This window comes from Ranitomeya variabilis, chromosome 4 (genome assembly GCF_051348905.1).
Source record: "Ranitomeya variabilis isolate aRanVar5 chromosome 4, aRanVar5.hap1, whole genome shotgun sequence".
NCBI lineage: Eukaryota > Metazoa > Chordata > Amphibia > Anura > Dendrobatidae > Ranitomeya > Ranitomeya variabilis.
Window position 1 is genome coordinate 722,176,296 of NC_135235.1, and position 15,014 is coordinate 722,191,309.

At 43.0% G+C, this 15,014-nt stretch overlaps 2 protein-coding genes across 5 annotated transcripts in view; both read left to right on the forward strand.

The window, feature by feature from the left end:
• LOC143766657 (uncharacterized) overlaps positions 1–15,014 on the forward strand; it is a 1,190,188-nt gene that overhangs the window by 37,566 nt on the left and 1,137,608 nt on the right. The gene's annotated exons all lie outside the window — the stretch shown is intronic.
• The window catches only part of LOC143766645 (uncharacterized), a 101,805-nt gene that overhangs the window by 37,538 nt on the left and 49,253 nt on the right, over positions 1–15,014 (forward strand). For 2 of the 4 annotated variants that reach the window (XM_077254458.1, XM_077254457.1), the window contains exon 7: positions 12,062–12,222. In XM_077254458.1, coding sequence (XP_077110573.1) covers positions 12,062–12,222 — 161 coding nt within the window. The remainder of the gene's footprint in view (positions 1–12,061; positions 12,223–15,014) is intronic. The other 2 variants (XM_077254460.1, XM_077254459.1) reach the window with 1 other exon arrangement.

Here is a 15,014-nt window from a genome sequence, read left to right on the forward strand (position 1 = left end):
TAGGTCAGTACGATTACAGAGATATCTCATTTATATCATTTTTTTAAAATGTTTTGGCGCTTTTATGCAATAAAAACTATTTTATATAAAAATATTTATTTCTCTTACCCCCATGACGGCACCACGGAGAGAGGGATCTGCCCTCAGGGACAGGAAACCCACAGGTTAAAAAGACGGGACCTCTCTTCCACCTCAGTTTGGTTTCCTGACCCTGACGGGGAACCTACAGGTGAACATACCTGCATCGCGGGATACCGGGGACCATCTGACCGGATTCAAGCAGCGGGGGGCCCTGCAGCGGTCACGGTGGATCTTCGTCCCCGAGGGCACAATCCGGGGTCGGCGGGCCCTGAGTAGGTGTAGGGAAGAGGCAGTGAAGAGGAATCCGGTCTGCCTCTTCCCTTTTATCACACGACCGGTAATAGGTAGCGGTGGCGACCTGGTAAATTACCGCCGGTCTGGGGCCCTGGGGGGATGGTGGCGGCGGCCACCGACAGGAACAGACGGTATGGAGGCAGCTGCGGTGGCACTTCCGAAACCCCCAGGCGCCGGCGGCCAGCATGGCGTGCAGCAGAGGCTCTAGTGGCGCGCGAGACTGGCCGCAGTTTAGTGCGCAGGCGCAGCAGGAGTACTTCCGGGTCAGCGCAGGGGCGCCTGGAAACCGGAAGCTAATGGCGCTGCGGGCGGGGGATTTAATCAGCTGAGCAGCCTGGAATCGCTGCTCAGCTATTTTCACCATGAGTGGATCAGAGCAACCCGCAGAAGAAATTCTGCAACCCGTACCGAAAAAACGGCCGCAGCAGGACCCGCAACCACAGCCTACTCAGCGCCACAGCTCTGGATCACAACGCAGCAGAGGCTCCAGTGGATCCAGAACGAAGGCAACGGTTCAAATTGAGAACGCATCTCCAAGACCTGAACCGGTACCTCCCTCATATCAGGAGGGTAAGTGAACTCCGTGAATGTACATATTCTAAATGGTTTTTTTTGTTGTGTCCCTAGGGAAAGAAATGTACGGGGAAAACTAAGCACAAAGTGTGTGCAATCTGCTCTGCAGATTTACCTATCGCATAGGTCAAAAAACTCTATGCGATTTGCATAGAGAGAACTTTAAGTGAAGAATCCCCAAGATTTGTATCCGACCTTAAAGAACTGATTAAATCTCAGGTGGAAGATGCGTTGGAAAACGCAAAAAGCCTTAAAAGGAAACGCAAATTGAGATGTAAATCCCCGGATCCCAGTTCTAGTGAGGAACACAGTATCCAATATAGTTCTGATGGTTCCCTGTCCTCTTCATCATCCTCGACATCGTCAGAGAGTGGTCGTAACTGTTTCCCTATAGAAGAAACAGATGCGCTAATAAAAGCGGTTAGAACAACTATGGGGCTGGCAGACACTCGGTCTAAAAAAACGGCAGAAGATCTTATGTTCAGCAGCTTAGAGCAGAGAAAACGTCAGGCATTTCCGTTGAACAAAAAAATACAGACCCTAATAAAAAGAGTGGAAGAGGCCAGACAAGAAAGTCCTCCTAGCCCCAAAGAGGAAATATCCGTTCGACGACCCTGCATGTTCTTCTTGGGGAAAAGCCCCTAAAATAGATGTCGCTATTGCAAATTTTTTAGAGGCCTTCGCATTACCCTTTGAGGATATGGGGACCCTTAAGGATCCTATGGACAAGAAGGCTGAGGTGTTCTTAAAAGGCTCCTGGGAAGCAGCTAGCGGGGGTTTAAAACCAGGAATAGCCGCTACATGCACGGCAAGAGCATTGATGGTGTGGCTGGACCACCTAGAGTCTCAATTAAGGAACAAAACCTTATGGGAAACAATATTGGATTCCGTGTCGGTAATGAGGGGTGCTGCTGCATATTTGGCAGATGCTTCCATAGACTCTGTGAGACTGACGGCAAGGTCAGCTTCATTTTCGAATGCAGCCAGAAGAGCATTATGGCTCAAATGCTGGCCAGGAGACCTACAAACCAAAGCAAAATTATGCTCCACACCATGTGAGGTAGAATTTTTGTTTGGGCCTACCTTAGATGACATCATCGAGAAGGCCGTAGACAAAAAGAAAGCCTTCCCAGGGTTTCTTAACCAATATTACAAATGGCCCTTTCGGGGTAGGAAGTTCATGCATAAACGCCCTCCAAAAAACCAAAAAGAAGGATGGGAAGATAAAAGCTTTAAAGGCAGAGGCTTCATGTTTAACAAACCGGACAACAAGAAGCAATCCCAATGAAGGTGCGCCCCAGGTGGGAGGAAGACTAACATACTTCCTTCAAGCCTGGGAAAAAATATCAGGGAGCGAGTGGACACTGAGTATAATAAAGACAGGTCTAAAATTGAGATTCCATACAATGCCACACAACCATTTTGTGATAACACCACAGAGAAAATCAGAGGTCGAACAACTGGCCCTACAAAAGGAAATATACAGTCTCCTCACAAAGAATGTCCTACAGGAGGTCCCACAACAGGAGAAAGATATGGGATTTTATTCTCCTCTTTTTCTCCGAACAAAGCCAGATGGGACATTCAGGACGATAATAAACCTGAAAAAATTGAACAAATATCTAGTGACCCAAAGTTTCAAGATGGAAACAATAAAAACCTGTGTCAGATCCCTTCATCCGTCTTGTTTCATGACTGTAGTCGATCTGAAAGACGCATACTATCATGTGCCTATCCATCCCAGTTACCAGAAATACCTCAGAGTGGCGGTGACAATGCAAGGGGAACTGAAACATTATCAGTTCAGAGCTCTCCCATTCGGCCTTGCTATAGCCCCGAGAGTATTTACGAAACTGATGGCAGAAGTCACAGAAGTCATGGCCCATATATGGGAGCATGACGTGCTAATAGTCCCATATCTGGACGATCTCCTGGTAGTGGGCAGATCCTCACACCATTGCAGTCAACAGCTAGACAAGGTGATGACAGCCTTGTCAAATTTGGGTTGGATGTTGAATCTAGGGAAATCCAGAATTATTCCAGTACAAATACAACAGTACTTAGGAATAATGATAGATTCGACAAAACAAGAATGTCGTCTTCCAGGGACGAAAGTTACCAACATGATACAACTAATAACTCAAATAAGGCTTTCTCCAGTCATCACTTTACAGAAGGCAATGTCTGTGTTGGGGTCAATGACAGCCTGTATGCCAGAAGTCCAATGGGCCCAGTACCACTCCAGAGATTTCCAGTGGGAGATACTAGAAGCACAACTCCGATTAAAAGGGGATTTAGAAAAGCGCTTAAAAATCTCCTCACGAACAATATGTTCCCTAGGTTGGTGGATAGACCTGACCAACTTAACCAGGGGGGTTCCATGGGTATGGCCAGTTTCGGTAACCCTAACCACGGATGCGAGCCCATGGGGTTGGGGGGCTCATTTGAAAGATCAAATTGCCCAAAGCCCTTGGTCAGAAACAGAAAAACTATGTTCATCAAACATGAAAGAACTCTTGGCGGTAAAATACGCACTCGAACACTTCCTAGTTTTCCTCCGTTCCCATCATGTAAGAGTACTATCAGACAACAGGGTGGTGGCATACCTCAATCACCAGTGGGGAACAAGGTCCCGCTCGTTGATGGAAGTGACAAAATCTATCTTGACATTGGCAGAAACAAATCGGTCTTCTCTGGCAGCCCTTCACATCAAAGGGACAGAGAACCAGGCGGCAGATTTTTTAAGCAGAACACTGTTAAGACAGGGGGAATGGGAGTTGAACCAAGAGATATTCAACCGCATTGTAGCTTGCTGGGGAGTACCGGAAATAAATTTGTTCGCAAACTATCTAAACCGGAAAACACAGGCATTTTGCTCAATCGACCCACGGGGGAACCCAGTGATCCTAGATGCTTTTCTGATTCCCTGGAACTTCCAACTGGCTTATGCCTTTCCCCCGATAGCATTAATTCCATTAGTTATGAAGAAAATCCGGGAGGACAGGGCAAGAGTGATTATGATAGCCCCGTTCTGGCCAAAGAGAGCGTGGTTTCCATGGTTACGCTTGATGTCGGTAACAGAGCCATGGGTTCTCCCGGACATCCCAAACCTTCTACGCCAAGGGCCAATAAACCATCCACGAGTAAAAAAAACCTACACATGACAGCATGGAATTTGAGAGGGAACTTTTAGCAAAAAAGGGGTTTTCCTCAAATTTAATTTCAACACTCTTGTCCAGTAGGAAACCAGTAACTACCAGAGCATATGGCAAGGTCTGGAAGAAGTTACTCTCTAATCCAAATGCCAGTGTGTCGGGGAAAATCCCAATTAAGGAAGCGCTAGAATTCCTTCAGAAAGGATTAGAAAAAGGGTTAGCAAAAAGAATTCGAATTTAGGACCTGAGAATGACGTCACGGCTTATGATTGGTCGCGTGGCGGTCACATGAGCGGCACGTGACCAATCAGAAGCCGTGACGTCATGGAAGGCCCTAAACGCGCTCATTTTAAGCAAAGAAGGCTGCCGGTTACCAGCGGTGATGTCCAGGGGCCTCCGGAGAGGTGAGTATATCCATATTTTTTATTTTAATTCTTTATTTTACACAGTAATATGGATCCGATACCGATTCCCGATACCACAAAAGTATCGGATCTCGGTATCGGAATTCCGATACCGCAAGTATCGGCCGATACCCGATACTTGCGGTATCGGAATGCTCAACACTAGTCACGAGGTGTCGCGCAAAAAAAAAAAAAAAAAAAGGAAAGATTTAATTATTTTGTTGTTTAATAACCATTTAAGTTACAGCTGAAGTCCTGTCAAGGCTCTGTAAACCAAACTGAGGTGGAAGAGAGGTGTCCCGCCTTTTTAACCTGTGGGTTTCCTGACCCTGAGGGCGGATCCCTCTCTCCGTGGTGCCGTCATGGGATCAGAGAAATACCGTTATCGGTGAGTAACTACGATATTTTGCATCGCTTTATTCTGAGGGCTATAACTCTTTTTTTTTTTTTTTGCTGATAACGCTGTATGGTGGCTCATTTTTTTGCGGGACAAGATGACGTTTTCAGCGGTACCATGTTTATTTAGATCTGTCTTTTTGATTGCCTGTTATTCCAATTTTTGGTTGGTGCTTTGATAAAGCATTGTTTTGTGCTTTTTTTTTTTTACGGTGTTCAGTGAAGGGGTTAACTAGTGGGACAGTTTTATAGGTCGGGTCGTTACAGATGCGGCGATACTGAACATGTGTACTTTTATTGTTTTTTTTCATTTACATAAAGAAATGTATTTATTGGACCAATATTCATTTATTTTTTTCTTTATTTAGGTTTTTTGGTTTGCTTTTTTTTTTTGACACGTGTGTGTGTGTATGTGTGTGTGTATATATATATATATATATATATATATATATATATATATATATATATATATATATATATATATATATATATATATATATATATCTATTTCTATCTCAAAAAAAAAGAAGGCAGCACTCCATTATTTCCAAAAGATGCAGGGTTTATTCAGACCCACATATCAGTGATATGTGGGTCTGAATAAACCCTGCATCTTTTGGAAATAATGGAGTGCTGCCTTCTTTTTTTGATACTATGAGAAGTGGACGACCGGTGGACAGGTTGCCTGGAGGCTTTGCACCCATAGATAAGTAATACTGTTGTGCTGTTCCTTTTTTTATGAATATGTATATATATTTATGAATATGTGTGTGTGTATATATATATATATATATATATATATATATATATATATATATATATATATATATATATATATATATACAAAAAAGCATTTAGTCAGTCAGCAATAGTGCAAGTTCCACCACTTAAAAAGATGAGAGGCGTCTGTAATTTACATCATAGGTAGACCTCAACTATGGGAGACAAACTGATAAAAAAAAATCCAGAAAATCACATTGTCTGTTTTTTTTATCATTTTATTTGCATATTATGGTGGAAAATAAGTATTTGGTCAGAAACAAAATTTCATCTCAATACTTTGTAATATATCCTTTGTTGGCAATGACAGAGGTCAAACGTTTTCTGTAAGTCTTCACAAGGTTGCCACACACTGTTGTTGGTATGTTGGCCCATTCCTCCATGCAGATCTCCTCTAGAGCAGTGATGTTTTTTTCTTTTCGCTTGGCAACACGGACTTTCAACTCCCTCCAAAGGTTTTCTATAGGGTTGAAATCTGGAGACTGGCTAGGCCACTCCAGGACCTTGAAATGCTTCTTACGAAGCCACTCCTTCATTGCCCTGGCGGTGTGCTTTGGATCATTGTCATGTTGAAAGACCCAGCCCCGTTTCATCTTCAATGCCCTTGCTGATGGAAGGAGGTTTGCACTCAAAATCTCACGAGATACATGGCCCCATTCATTCTTTCATGTACCCGGATCAGTCGTCCTGGCCCCTTTGCAGAGAAACAGCCCCAAAAGCATGATGTTTCCACCACCATGCTTTAGAGTAGGTATGGTGTTTGATGGATGCAACTCAGTATTCTTTTTCCTCCAAACACGACAAGTTGTATTTCTACCAAACAGTTCCAGTTTGGTTTCATCAGACCATAGGACATTCTCCCAAAACTCCTCTGGATCATCCAAATGCTCTCTAGCAAACTTCAGATGGGCCCGGACATGTACTGGCTTAAGCAGTGGGACACGTCTGGCACTGCAGGATCAGAGTCCATGGTGGCGTAGTGTGTTACTTATGGTAGGCCTTGTTACATTGGTCCCAGCTCTCTGCAGTTCATTCACTAGGTCCCCCCGCGTGGTTCCTGGATTTTTGCTCACCGTTCTTGTGATCATTCTGACCCCACGGGGTGGGATTTTGCGTGGAGCCCCAGATCGAGGGAGATTATCAGTGGTCTTGTATGTCTTCCATTTTCTAATTATTGCTCCCACTGTTGATTTCTTCACTCCAAGCTGGTTGGCTATTGCAGATTCAGTCTTCCCAGCCTGGTGCAGGGCTACAATTTTGTTTCTGGTGTCCTTTGACAGCTCTTTGGTCTTCACCATAGTGGAGTTTGGAGTCAGACTGTTTGAGGGTGTGCACAGGTGTCTTTTTATACTGATAACAAGTTTAAACAGGTGCCATTACTACAGGTAATGAGTGGAGGAAAGAGGAGACTCTTAAAGAAGAAGTTACAGGTCTGTGAGAGCCAGAAATCTTGATTGTTTATTTCTGACCAAATACTTATTTTCCACCATAATATGCAAATAAAATGATAAAAAAACAGAGAATGTGATTTTCTGGATTTTTTTTTCTCAGTTTGTCTCCCATAGTTGAGGTCTACCTATGATGTAAATTACAGACGCCTCTCATCTTTTTAAGTGGTGGAACTTGCACTATTGCTGACTGACTAAATACTTTTTTGCCCCACTGTGTGTGTATATATATATATATATATATATATATATATATATATATATATATATATATTTTTTTTTTTTACATTGTCCCAGGGTGGGACATCATTGTATAGTGTCAGATCACTAATCTGACACTTTGCAAAGCACTGTGTAAGATCAGTGATCTGACAGGCAGTGTAGCAGGCTTGCCAGCGCCTGCTCTCAGCAGGCGCTTGCAAGCCACCTCCCTGCAGGACCTCCGTGGCCTTATTGGATACGGAGCCTGCAGGGAGGACGGAGGAGATGCTCGGAATAAGGCGATCACATCACGTTGTTCCGAGGGTCTCAGAGAAGCACGCAGGGAGCCCCCTCCCTGCGCGTTGCTTCCCAATTCCGCCGGAACGTTGCGATCATGTTTGATCGCAGTGTTTCAGGGGTTAACGTGCTGGGAGTGGGCCGTGAACTCTCCTGGCACATAGTGCCAGATGTCAGCTGTGATAATAAGTTGACACCTGGCCGCGATCAGCCGCGCTCCCCCCCCCGTTAGCGCGGCTGATGGGTGATGACGTACTATCCAGTCAATGGTCATACGGGCCCATACCACCTCGCGGAGATAGTACTTCTGATGTTAGGAAGGGGTTAAATGAGCAGTGAGGGCCAAGTGTGAATTTCTGTACAATAACAACAGAGTTTCCCTTTATCCTGACTTTTCAATTTCTTTTAAAACCAACTAACTTCCAACAGGATTGTGATAAACTACATAAAAAACATTACACCTGTGCCATGATATATCTCTAAGTTGTGCATGGCTGATGGCTGAAATATATGGATTTTTGTGTTACTCACCGTAAAATCCTTTTCTCCAAGATGCTCATTGGGGGACACAGGACTGTGGGTGTATGCTTCTGCCGCCAGGAGGCTGACACTAAGTAAACATAAAAAGTTAGCTCCTCCTCCGTCTTATACAACCTGACACTGGCCTCAGGCGAACCCAGTTTGATGTAAAAAGCAGTAGGAAAACAAAAAGTAAATCTGCTTTAATACAGGAACACCATGTCTAGAAACAACCCCACTGACTGACAAACTCTAAAAAAACAAAAATAAATCAAAAGGGAGCCACCTGGCTAACGGTGGGAGCTGTGTCCCACAATGAGCGTTTCAGAGTAACACAAAAATCCATATTTCTCCTTCGTCTCATTGGGGGACACAGGACTGTGGGACGTCCCAAAGCAGTCCCTGGGTGGGAAATCGACTCAACGGAATAAACCCTAGGCACTTACAGCCTATAGGTGTAGCTGCTGCCTGAAGAATCCTTCTACCCAGACTTGCGTCCGCAGAAGCCTGAGTATGTTATAGTGTTTGGAAAAAGTGTGTAGACTGGATCAGGTTGCCGCCTTGCAAACTTGTTCTGCCGATGCCTGGTGCCGAAGTGCCCACTGCCCGAGTGAACTGTGCCCTGATCCCAGCCAGAACGACAGCGCCCTTGATGCGGTATGACTCCTGAATAGTCGATCGTATCCACCTGGCTATGGTCGATCTTGAGGCAGCGAGTCCCTTCCTGCGACCCTCAGCAACGACGAACAACGTATCCGTCTGCCGAAAAGATGTCGTCCGTGAAACATACCTGCTGAGCGCTCTCACTAGATCCAGCGTATGGAGAGCCTTTTCCACACGGTGCGTTGGCGCCAAGCAAAATGAAGTTAAGACAATGTCCTCGTTAATGTGGAACGACGAAACAACCTTTGGTTAAAAAAAAAAAAAAGAGAGGTCTTTAGGAGACATGCGCCTCTTAAAGACATTAAGCATGAACTGGGTTCGCCTGCGGCCAGTTTCAGGGTGTATACGGCAGAGGACTCGAGCATGACTCGAGCCCTGGTTTCATGGAATCAGCCAACATCATAATTTACATTATGTTTTCGAGCCTTAGGGTACCGTCACACAGTGCAATTTTGATCGCTACGACGGCACGATCCGTGACGTCGCAGCGATCGTATGATTATCGCTCCAGCGTCGTAGACTGCGGTCACACGTTGCAATCACGGCGCTGGAGCGATGCCGAAGTCCCCGGGTAACCAGGGTAAACATCGGGTAACTAAGCGCAGGGCCGCGCTTAGTAACCCGATGTTTACCGTGGTCACCAGCGTAAAAGTAAAAAAAAAAAAACCGTACATGCTCACCATCTGATGTCCGTCCGGTCCCTTGCCGTCCGCTTCCTGCTCTGACAGATCCGGCCGTACAGTGAGAGCAGAGTGCAGCGGTGACGTCACCGCTGTGATCTGCTCTCACTTTCCGGCCGGCAGACAGTCAGAGCGGGAAGCGGACGGCAAGGGACGGGACGGACATCAGATGGTGAGCATGTACGGTTTTTTTTTTTTTACTTTTACGCTGGTAACCACGGTAAACATCGGGTTACTAAGCGCGGCCCTGCGCTTAGTTACCCGATGTTTACCCTGGTTACCAGCGAACGCATCGCTGGATCGCTGTCACACACAACGATCCAGCGATGTCAGCGGGTGATCAAGCGACGAAAGAAAGTTCCAAACGATCTGCTACGACGTACGATTCTCAGCAGGATCCCTGATCACTGCTGCGTGTCAGACACTGCGATATCGTAACGATATCGCTAGAACGTCACGAATCGTACCGTCGTAGCGATCAAAATTGCACTGTGTGACGGTACCCTTAGGAATTGGGAATTGAGATTACTGCACAATCTCTCCCGATATGGGAAGCAATAAATATTTTCAGAACTCAGTAGCTCCAATAGTCCACCATAAATAAGTGCAACTCCAGTTTAGTGATGGAGCTTAACCTCAAACATATGTTGTTGTTGGGGATACAACATGTTTTTTTATTCTAGGTCTTTTTTTACAGGTATATTTTGTATAGTAGTTCGATGGTGGTGGGATCGGACTGCCTCACTTATGTGAGTCTGCAACTACCTGGTAGTCTTTAAAAGAAGGTCTCAATTACCTCTTCCAAATGCCTGAGATTTAAATTTAAATTTTCTGCACTATTATCAAAAGTTCTCTATGAATGTCTAATATTTCTTCTTGAAACTCATCTGACAGAAAATATTGGTCCTTACGATTGTTTAAATTGCCAATAGCCACCAAGCTGCACACTCTAATTACCCATAGTGTTTTCACCAGGATAATAAGAAACCAATGGACCTTACATATTGTTTTCCAACATCTCTTGAATCCAACAATACCATATATATGGCTATACACTATTTTCTGGGCACATGGCAGGGTTAAAAATGGAAGGAGCGCCATTTAACTATTTGAGTGCAGATCTTGCTGGAATAGTTTGAATGTATTGGGAGCACTGTTAGTGATCACCTGGCAGATCAAAAGATGGCCACCACGAGAAGGCTTGGCTCTATCTACTCCATTTTCCAGATCCCAGGGATTTCCTTGCTCATCATCCTTTAACCCCTCTACATGGATCTGGACTTACACAGAGACCCCTAGGCTTTGGCCATGGTGTTACTTGCTATTCTGTGGTGTCAGATGGTAAGAAGAATAGTCAGTTAGTTAGGTCAGAACCAGGAGGGCAGAGAAAGTACAAAATCAGAAAACGTAAGAGTAGTCAGTAAACGGGCTGGCATCACAACAGGAAACAAATACACTAGCGGGGAGCTGAGCACAGAGGACTGAACTAGAGGAGATCAAGGCTGTATCTGGCAGCTTCTTGCAATATGCTTCAAGCTTTAATTTGTTTGGTGCTTTCCAATTGGCTTAAGCAGATAGCAGATTACTTCTGCTGGACAGCACACAATCCCATACTGCAGGACTGGATGGTACTACTGGTGTCAGACACCCTAATCTTAGTGGCTAGACAGAGCCAGCGCCACCCAGAGCTTCTGGGTTCAATGTCTCCTCTATTACCAGCAACGCCTGCACAATAAATAAGGTGCTTCCTGGTGATGAAAGCAAACATCGCAGGAGCAGATTCCAGTGGAGATGGGACACACCATTTGCAGATGTTCTAATATAACAAAATTACAGAAAGCTAAAGCAGTTGAAATCCCCATAAAGTGACTCCATTTTGGAAATTATAACCGTCAGTGAATTATTCTATGGGAGTAGTGACTATTTTGACTCCACAGCCACTTTACGGAAATGAACTCGCACTGGATGTTGCAACATGAAAATTGCACATTTGCCATTTTATTATCAAAACACATAGTGCCCAGATTGTGCTCCAGGAGACACACGCATCGTAAATTAAATGGATTCTTCTCACTATAGTAATGGCAAATATATGGATGCTAAATGTGGTTTGTGCTCACTGCAAGGCTCAGAAGCGAGAAGAAATTTGACTTTGGGAGAACGGATATTGCTGGATTGGTTTATGGAAGCCATGTTGCTTTTCAAGAGCTTTTGAGCCACTAATATTGTGGAAACCTTTGTTTTTTTACTGACATATGATGGACCTTAGTGGTGTCTTGTATTTCATGAGATGAGTAGAAGTTTTATTGGTATAATTTTCACCTACATAACATTGTTGGTGGATTTTTATTCCATGTTTTGTAGGCAGAATGAACAAACAGTTGAACACTATGCTCCACTGATTCATGCTATAAAGCTTTCAATTAGACTGTGAAATGTCATTGTTTTGGTGAATAATTCAATATTTTTACATAACTTGTAATTTTTATGGACAGCTTAAGTAGAAATGTTCAAAAGTATAATATTTGAGGATATTTTGTTCAAAATTAATAGTTTGGATTTATTTTTAGCAGATGACTGTACCAGGAGATCAGAGGGACAGCTGACATCTTCAGTTTGTAAATCAGTTGATCTTGAGATCACACAAGATACAACTGAAGTGAATGTCATAACTCCAGATATACCATCATCCCTTCACAGCAAAGATCTGTCATCTGATCAATTGAAACAGGTACTGTTTTCTGGTTCATTACCATCTAGTAAGGAAAATCAAAGTAACAATACAAGCATTAAAAAACAAATTGATTTTAAAAGAATCCATTTTCATATTCAGAATATGGAAATAGTTTTCTAAAAAAAATACTTTTCTTAAACATGAAAGAAAAAAATCACATAGCAGAGAATAGATTTCCATGTTCAGAATGTGGGAAATGTTTTAACCAGAAATCAGATTTAGTTAATCACCAGAGATCCCACACAGGGGAGAAACCTTTTTCATGTTCAGAATGTGGGAAATGTTTTGTGAAGAAATCATCTCTTCTTAGTCACCAAAGAACTTACACAGGGGAGAAGCTTTTTTTGTGTTCTTAATGTTGGAAATGTTTTACACAGAAATCAACTGTTAATAAACATCAGGGAAGTCACAAGGGGAGATGCCTTTTTCATGTTAAAAAATTTCCCACATTCTGAACTGAAAATTGTATCTTTTTAAAGGGGTTGACCACTACTAGGACAACCCCTTGTTATTCCTCATGTTTGGCCACGTTAAAATAAAAACACTCATTGTACGAGAATGATCAGTACTAAATATGTTGTGAACAGCCATGTTGGACTGAGCTGCCATCGTGGAATAACTTTAGCTAACTAACTTTGTAGCTAACGAGATGCCGTTATGGGAGCTGTAGCCAGAATGGAGAAATAAAATGACATCAGAGCCATTAGCCAGTAGCTGCAGGGCATTGTGAGTGTAAATAAGTGGTGTCATATGATAGTAAGTAGTGTCTGTGACAAGGACAATACAGTTGTCAATATGTGAAGATTTATGTGAGTAATAATAATCTTTATTTTTATATAGCGCTAACATATTCCGCAGCGCTTTACAGGTTGCACACATTATCATCGCTGTCCCCAATGGGGCTCACAATTTAAATTTCCTATCAATACGTCTTTGGAATGTGGGAGGAAACCGGAGTACCCGGAGGAAACCCACACAAACATGGGGAGAGCATACAAACTCCTTGGTGGGATTTGAACCTAGGACTCCAGTGCTGCAAGGCTGCACTGCAGTGCTAACCACTGAGCCACCGTGCTGCCCATTATGACATTGGTTAAAAGGGACATGGGGATTTATGGATTGTAATGGAGTTTGGTGAAATACTCCTAAATATTGTCATGTTGTATTATCACTTTCTTTATTGTTCTAAAATACATGTCTTTCCCTGCAGTATGAGGTTATCATGTATACGCCTTCTGTCGCAATATGTAGTTCCTTTGGCTAACCATATATACTGTATAAAAATCCCAAACAAGGTCCTCCATATATTCAGGAGTAGAAATCAACAACATAGCCTACAAGCGTTACTCCCATAAACACAATTTCAGTGTGAAATTCAATAGCTTTATTTCAACAAAACATAAAAACATGTAAAAAGAAGAGATTATGCAGAGAAAAATCATCGGGTAAGTATAGAAAACACATGGAAATCTGTCCCAAGGTATAGTTTAGAAAAATAATTTACACATATATATATATAATAGTAAGTGGAAGAAGTATAACAATTATATACCATATCATCCTACATCATTAACAATCTCAGGTGTACGGTCTCCGCCGAGTGGTAAATAGCAATTCACAATAAACCCAGATACAAAAAATATATAGAACGGGTTTACAATTCACATATGAGTAAATATTAAATTGTAAACTAATAAAGTGACAGTGCTCATGTACACATTGAAAACATTGAAAAAATATTGCTAACAAGATTCTTGCAGGTAGAATCAGGGCGGATGAGCACCTACTGTGCCTTCTCTCCCTAGCCACAATTCCCCATCCTAATTCCATACCCACCCCTTTCTTCCCTAGTCATCTTTTCCCATCTATATATATATCTATCATCCACCTAATTAAATCCTAATGGTAATAAAGTATATGTAGATTAATGATATACTCTATTAGTTTGTTGTCCCTGGAGGATAGCTCCTGCTGATGAACACGAATAATGGTCCCTCCACTAGATACCATTGATAAGATACATGGTGCTTCACGTCCAGTATTTATTGGGAATAGCATATATTATTATGGGCAGTTGTTCTTTGAGATCGGTAGATTTAACATATGTGAAACTAAAGAGCGGGTCTGTAACATCCCGAAGTGTCAGAGATTCTGGTTACAATTGATAACTTCCTTGTCAATTCCTGAACCTTAATAGTGTGAAAATTATATTTCCCCCTTGTATTAAAACCAAGCCAGGTATATATTGAGTGTAATATGAAAAACGCACCTTTTTTCTTTCCCTCCCAGTTTTCTCTTCTCTTCTTTCTTCCATAAATTTCTGATTTCTAGCTTTATAACAGGACTTTGGGGGCCCATATGTCCTGGAACCCAAGTTTCTCTCTTCTGTGGCCCTGGTGCACTGTGGTTCTGGTCTCCTGTCCATACTGCTATTCGTGAGCAGAACGGATTCCCACAATGTTGAACTCCGTGCACCTCTCTTTCTGACCTCAGTGGGAGCTGATTCCCAGCTCTGACGTCCAGCTCATTCTGGTGATTTACTGCTCTCTGTGCCTGCTCCTCAGGCAGTGACATTTGAGCTTAGAATTATTCTATTATATAGAATATTCAGAATATTATAGAATAGAGTACTCTGAATATTCATTTCTCTTAAGTATCGGAACACTTGACCGCCGGTAGCAGCAGGAAGCCGTTGGCTGACACTGCGCACTACTGAAGAGCAATGAATACTCACTGCTCTCTGCGATGAACAGTCTCGGTGAGTATTCTGGACCCTGTGCTCTGCTTGT